The 7,503-nt window shown below is 49.9% G+C and overlaps 1 protein-coding gene across 1 annotated transcript in view; it reads left to right on the top strand.

Annotated features, from left to right (window-relative positions):
• Positions 1–6,916, top strand: part of ELP3 (elongator acetyltransferase complex subunit 3) — a 98,706-nt gene extending 91,790 nt beyond the window's left edge. Inside the window, exon 15 of the mRNA XM_077925378.1 lies at positions 5,696–6,916. Coding sequence (XP_077781504.1) covers positions 5,696–5,772 — 77 coding nt within the window. The 3' untranslated portion in view covers positions 5,773–6,916. The remainder of the gene's footprint in view (positions 1–5,695) is intronic.
• Positions 6,917–7,503: the final 587 nt, after the last annotated feature.

Genomic DNA, 7,503 nt, shown 5'->3' on the forward strand with positions numbered 1-7,503 from the left:
CTCTGCAGTGATGGGGATATGGTAGGATCCCCCCTCGCAGAAGCTGAGGTCCCCGCATTGCAGAAGGTTGGACTAAATGATGCTTGCGATCTCTTTCGACTCCACAGTTTCCATGACTCTATTAAAAGCATCCTCTTCCACATATTGAATGAGAATTCTACAGGAGCGGCAAGGATCCTAATTGCTAAAAACTGGGGGGGAAAGAAACTGTGCCAACAAAAAAGGAATGGCAAGATAAACTGTTAGAGTACAGTCATACCTCATGTTACGTTTGCTTCATGTTACGTTCTTTCAGGTTACATGGCAACCCGGTAGTACCGGAAAGGGTTACTTCCGGGTTTTGCCTCTCGCGCATGCGCAGAAGCGCAAAATGGTGTCATGCGCATGTGCAGAAGCAGTGAATTGCAACCCGTTCGTGCTCAGACGCGCCACTGTGCACTCTTTTCATGTTGCAAACAGGCCTCCAGAACGGATCCCGTTCGCAACCTGAGGTACCACTGTATATTGAACTGGCTAGATTAACAGAGGCAATTAGAGATCACACTAAACCAGAGCTTCAAAAAGCATGGGAGGGAATACTTCGCAAAACAGTGCCCTAAAATACATACCTGGACTTGTTTCAATTAATGTCTGCAGAAGACTTTGTTATAATTAGAAAAATCTTAATGATTATTCATAAAGGAAACAGTTTATAAGAAGTAAATAAGGAGGCCAGATACAGGATAAAGGAAGTCTTTTATTTGGTTGTTTGTATTGTTGTATGTTATGCTCACTTACGTTATGTTCATGTTTAATGAGGGTGGATTTGTGTATTCGGGGGGTTGTGTTATGTTGTAAATAAAATCCCAATAAAAATTATTTTAAGAGAGAGAGAGAGAATTGCAGCAGCAGAGGCGCAGAAAAGGGTAATAGGATGCCCTTTTCATTGACCGCCACTTCTTGCCTGATGCTGGAGTGTGCGTCACTCAGAGAGGCGAATATACCTAACTCTCAGCTAAGTCTGCATTTTGCTGAGCCGCAAGATTCTGAGACCTTGGATGAGCAGGGCATGAACACAACTCAAGGCAGGCATAGCTTGAGCCTTCCCAGGGGCGACAGTTTGCTTGGAGGGTTTGTCGTCACCCAGCAGGGACCCCGAAATTTTGGCGGCTGCACTTCCCAGAGGCAGCCTGACCGACTGGAGTGCAGTCCAGTGGTCAACATTGCAGTGCCCGTTCTCCTTCCTGCGTAAAAATCCCAGGGAATGGATTTCAGGGCATATGATACAACTGAGGAACCTGCAGCCTTTTCCTCCTCCAGAGCTACAATGCTCAGAGCTCCCTGGGAAAAGAGATGGATTGTACAACATCTCTAGGAATTTTAGCTCTGGGAAGAGAATGAAGGGGGGCGGTATCTCCTAACAACTCTTAATGAACTACAGCTCCCCGATGAAGTTGAGTTTTGGAAGATCCAGCATGGATAATAGGAAGTACTTCACAGAAGCCTGGGAATTTTGTGTGTGGAGGTCCTGGGCTGCCCAGAAGAGAATACAGCCTGCCCCCCCCACTCTCAGCCCTGCTGGTGTGGTCCAAAGGAAAGCAGAGCAATACATTGGGCACCAGCTTGGCTGTAGGAGTTGCCAGAAAGAGGCATACAAGGTGCCGTCCAACCGCCTTAAGGACTGCACTCCAGATTTGTGTAGGGTTTACTCCTTAGCAGCAACAAACAAACCTATGGTCACGTAAAGCATACTCAATAAACAGGCAAGACGTAACCAGCTGTGTTGTTAGATAAATAAGGTATACTATTCATAGTATCAAATTGTAAATTTCAACAGAAGTAACTCATAAAGTTCAACAAACAAAGCAGAAGATCCAATGGATCAGATCATTCTATGGCCAGTGCATGCATAAGGGCCATCCATGTAATGGTGTCTACTCCACCTGTCTGTTCGTAAAGTCCAAACCATCCACATGAAAGGTTGTTAAAAAGGTTATGGGACCCCTAACCATTAGGTCCAGTCGTGAACGACTCGGGGGTTGTGGCGCTCATCTCGCTTTACAGGCCGAGGGAGCCAGCGTACAGCTTCCGGGTCATGTGGCCAGCATGACTAAGCCGCTTCTGGCGAACCAGAGCAGCGCACGGAAACGCCATTTACCTTCCCGCTGGAGCGGTACCTATTTATCTACTTGCACTTTGACGTGCTTTCGAACTGCTAGGTTGGCAGGAGCAGGGACCGAGCAACAGGAGATTCGAACTGCGACCTTCTGTCGGCAAGTCTCTGTTGCTTAACTCACAGCGCCACCCGCGTCCCTTATAAAAGGTTGTTACAGTTCCACAAAATCCTTTCACAAAGCCTTCTGCTTTGTTCGTTTCTTGAACTTTACAAGTTCCTTCTGTTGAAATTTACAATTTGATACTATGAATAATATATCTTATTTATCTAAGAACACAGCCGGTTACGTCTCATGTGCTTATTGGGTTTACTCCTTAGCCTTTCTCCTCCCAATTATATCCCACAAGGCAGTGGGTACAGATTGTTCGTCAGGGTTTACTCCTGAAGCCTTTCTCACTGCCGCAAGGCACTGGAAGCTTAGCATTAGAGTTTTCTTTTCCCTAGATGGCCTCCCGTTCCAGGTGGAGAAGCCCCACCTGCCCCCTCATTTCCCTGTACAGTGCAGGCGCAGAAACCACCTTCTTGACAATTGGACCCACTCTCGGTCTCATCCGCTCAACCTGCGGAGCCTGCCTTTGCACGCAGGCGATGCCCCACTCACCAAGGGCTTGAGATCCATCGCCTGTGTGCACCTGGTTTAGCCAGCCAGTCGAAGCCATAGGTAAACTATGGAACTATGATGGCCACCAATTTGGGTGGCTTTAGAAGAGGATTGGACAGATTCACGGAGGAGGAGAGGGCTATGGGTGGCTGCTAGCCAGGATGAAAACCACAGGAGGGGAGAGTTGGTCATGAGGTTGAATCCTGCCTGCTGTGGGCCTTACCCTTCTAATGTTCTTAGAATTCTTTGGTGGGAATGCCATTTGCTGTAATGGGTGTTGCAAATGCGGCCTAAGAAGGAGGAAGCTGAGAGTTCGTTGCCACGCCTTGGGCTTGTAACTAAGATGGAAGTTCGGGGCTGCTGAAGGTGGGCCAAGTTTGGCGAGGCAGAGCCCTCTCTGCCCTGACCCATCGGCCTCCGCCGGGATAAAGCTCTCGAACAAACTTCCCGTGAGGGGTACTAGAAGCCTCTGTGCTGCTTTCAGCCCGGCAGGGGGGTGTGCAGCTGTTGTTTATCCTGTAATGGTTCTGCCTCTCCGCTGGACGCTAACGGAGAGCCGCTGTTCCTCGCAAGCGGGGCTTAGCCAAGATTTGAGCGCGGCAGGATCTGATTAAGGAGCAGAGGAGAGGAATAGGAGGGAGGGAAGGAGCCTTTGTGGGAGACAATTGTGTTTTGCAAATCCCCTTCCCACGCAAGGAGTGGGTGGGGGGGGGAATTAATTGTGGCCTCCGAACGCAGAAGTGCTTCTGGAGTGGAGATAAAGGATGAGCTGTGTGGGCTCCGGAGAGGCCAGCCGGCGCTCGGGACTGCGACCGAGCCTCTTCAGTCCTCCGTAATGATCTGGGTTCCTTCCATAGATTTACCACTCCTTCGCTTTTGTTCAAAAACGAGAGGTGAATCCGGGTTCAAGTCTCTCCCTCTCCCCCCGCCCCGTTAATTTCATTTCCCCTAGCCTCAGTGGAAGCCTGGAATGTGCATTCAGATGTTTTGCAGTTAAAAAAGAGGGAGGCGGGTTGCATGTGGAAGCCTGAGCTGTGGTAGGGCGCATTCTTCTAGGCACAGAAAGCCGCAGGTTCGGTTCCCAGTTTTAAAAGATCTCGGGTGGCAGGGCAGGGCAGATCTGGGGAGTGCCTCTGCCAGTCAGAGTAGAGTTGCATGCTCCCCCGCTTGGCACTTTCCAGCTGTTTTGCACTACAACTCCCATCAGCCCCAGCCAGCACCGTTGTGGTCCGAAATAGCTGGAAGGCAGCAGGCTACGGAAGACTGGAGTACTGTAGAATTGTTGCAAGGGACCCCGTGGGTCATCTAATCCAACCCCCTGCTATGCAGTAGACATTACTAAGTTGGATTTGCATATTGGGAGCAGCAACGGAAGAGTTCAGATGGGCCAGATGCCATGTTGATTCCAAACTGGCTTATCTTCCCAAGCAATTGGAGACTGTGCCTACATGAAGCCAACCCCTCCTCTGCCCTTTTCAGGCCTCTTCTGGCACTGGGAGATGGATGCAAGGGAGCTTGTTGTGGCAGGAGGGGGAGACCCCCGTGACTCTTTCCCCGCCTGACTCATCTCTGCCCCTTGGTCTGCCTCCTCTCCTGCTTCTTCTTCTTCTGCCTCTGATTCTGAACTTTGTCAGTGTTTGTTAAAAAAAAAAAAAGGAAAGGGTTCTGACCTCCCTTTGTCTCCTCAGCCTGGTCCACAGACCCTTGTTGGCATAAAAGAGTCCACAAGAATATCCTTGCAGAGTGCTTTCTGCTTTTATTCTTAAAAGTCTTTGTGCAAAAGTGACTGACCAACTGTACACACCAACATTACCAGCTTTCACTAACCAACCAACCAACCCAACAACAAATGTAACATTTCTCACTCTATATATACAACCCAGTGCAGGCCGCTGACTCAAGCTGGCCCAGCTTTTTAAGCATTAAAGAAACAGCGGCCATTTTAGCCGTGACAAACTTCTCTCTGCCACCGACTCTCCCAGCTCACTGAGCCCTGTTACTGTCGGAATCTGCGTTCAACCGAGCTGATAAAGCTCATCGTTCTCCGGCCGAGTCCTTCGGAATCGCCCTCCGACGATAATTAATGACCTGAGCCTTTGATAAGGCTCCAGGCACATCCCCCGTTCAGCAGAGAATCAAAGCAGCACACGGAAGTGATGAGATTTATGGCTACATCGCTATGCTTTATTTCTTACTACGCAGACAGAAAACACATCCTCTCTCTGTGAAAGGCAGAGAGCAACTGAACAACAAAGGAACAGGAAACCAGTACGTCACATCCGCCTCCCGTGAGACTTCCAACAGTATGGAATGTCTCTGGAATGTAAACAGAGTCTTGTGACTCTAAGCCAGGGGTCTGCAACCTTTAAGACAAAAAGAGCCACTTGGACCCGTTTCCAAAGGAAAAAAACCTGGGAGCCGCAAAACCATTGCGACATTTAAAACAAATATATCTCCGGAGCCACGTTCTGACAGCGGGCGGGAAGGTGACGTCGGGACGGTGCGTGACTAACGCACGCACCGCCCCCATGTGGCGTCACAGCCAGTACAGCGCCCGCCACAGTGGAGAGTGTCGGGGCGCACAATGCGCCTCCTCCCCTCGCTAGTATCTGCCCCGGTGCCGCGGCAAAGGTGTAAAAGAGCCACATGCGGCTCCGGAGCCGCGGGTTGCAGACCCCTGCTCTAAGCAAACAGAAACTAACAGTTACCCTTCTGCTTCCGACGTCTCCTTTCCCCAGTCTCCTCCCTCTTCTCCCTCTGCTCATCACTGTCCCACCACCACTCCCCGGGCTCTGATCCTTCTTCCCTTAGTGGTTTCCCAACCAGCTCCTCCCACCATTCCTCCTTGTCCAACCAGTCCATGACGGGATACCCTCCACAGAGCATCTTTTCTTGCACAGACTCCTCGCACTGACCCATTTCCCCACTTTTGCTTACAGGTGTGGGCACCAGGGACTACTACAGGAAGATCGGCTACGAACTGGATGGGCCCTACATGGTGAAAAGGCTGGACTGAGAGAGACGGGCGGAGCTGGGAGCATTCAAGGCCACGTCTTTGAACCTCGGTCCTCTTGAGGCCTCCAGGCAGAAGGGGAATGGCAACCTCCTGCTGCAAAAGGCTAGTCTCTGGGAGTACAGCCACCTGCAATTTGAAACCTGCCTTTTTGCACTCAGCAGTGTCCCATTTTACACCGGGGTGGTTTTCTCCCCCTATTTCTAATGAACAATCGCCCTTTTTAAAACGATTCTATGCTTTGTATTGGTTTTCATACATGAACACCTGCTTTTATCAGCAGGGGCCTTCAGGAGGACTAGAACCATGAGGTGGAGATCTTTTATCAACTTGCCTTGGGCTGAAGAGTGTGTACATTAGCCTTTTTTCCCCCTCTGCCAGGGAGGACTTAAGAGGATAATTTTGCCTGCGTCCACCTTGCTCTCTTGAAGCTGTTAGCATCTGATTGGCTTTCAACCCTACCTCTTGTCCAGAACTCCAGGTTGCAAAACTCATCTGCCCTCTCTGCATTGTGGGAGCTTAAGACCACTCTAGGTTGTTGTTTTTCGAGTATTCTGCCTGCTTTTAGCTGTTTGGCTTCTTTTGCTTCAACCCGCTCGGCAGTGGCGCATCTTTGCCTCGTTCTTCCGCAAGGAGAGAAAGAGGCAGCAGTTGTAACATGTGCTGCTTTCGGAATCCCACGATGCAGGAAATATGCAAAGAGTGCCAATGTCCGTCGTGGTGTCAATATCTGCAGCCTCTTCCATCGGAGGAGAGTCGGCATTATTTTACAAATGCCCCCCCCCCTCCTCAGGGGGCAGGGACACCAAAGAGGAGGGGATCCACGATCCAAATGCAATAGCCTCTCCTGGATGATGTAAGCTATATTTTTTTCATGTTTGCAAAAGAGCAGGACTGCTTCGTCCTCGTGCACTTAGAGCAGAGGCAGGCCCCCCCCCCCAGATTTTGTGGGGCTCAAACTCCCATCGATTACGGCTGGTGGGAGTTATAGTGCAGCAGGTCTCTCCCCCCGCGCCCTTGGGTCGACGCTAAGGTTCTCTGTGGTTTGCATTCATAGATGCCACCAAAGATGGAGATCGGAGAGCCAGCTTGTGAAAGATCTGCAACCTCTGCAACGCTCCTGCTAATAAATACCTAGGTGGTGTTTTTTTGCTGTTTGGCTGTGTCTTTACAAACTGGGAGTTGAGGATTTCATCTACAGGGGCAAGGATTTCACCCCAGTCTCTGTGCACAAGGCAAAAACGGGTGTGCGTTCTCCTACTTTCGCTGGGGAGGGGGGCGTTTCACAAGATGCTGCGTCTCTGTGTTAAAGGGCCTTAAAGCTTCATGAACTAAGAAGAAGAAAAAGAAGTTGTTTTATTTATAACCCGCCCTCCCCAGCCAAGACCGGGCTCAGGGCGGCTAGCACCAGGTATAAAAACAATTGATTAAAATACAACTTAAAAACAAGATTAAAATACAACATTAAAATGCAGCCTCATTTCAGTAGAAACGCAAATCAAAAACTTTTTAGGGATGAAAACGTCAAATCTTCACCAAGGCCAACTATCCAGACTGGTCCTACGTGGGCCAGAAAAGCCAGGGAAGTCCCCAAATAGGAGTTCCATCACAGAAGGAGAAAGGAAAGAGGGGGAGGGGATCAAGTTGATTCCAAGCCAAAGGCCAGGCAGAACAACTCTGTCTTACAGGCCCTGCGGAAAGAAATCAGAGCCTGCAGGGCCCTGGTCTCATGAG

This window comes from Podarcis muralis, chromosome 3 (assembly GCF_964188315.1).
Source record: "Podarcis muralis chromosome 3, rPodMur119.hap1.1, whole genome shotgun sequence".
NCBI classification, from domain to species: Eukaryota; Metazoa; Chordata; class Lepidosauria; order Squamata; family Lacertidae; genus Podarcis; species Podarcis muralis.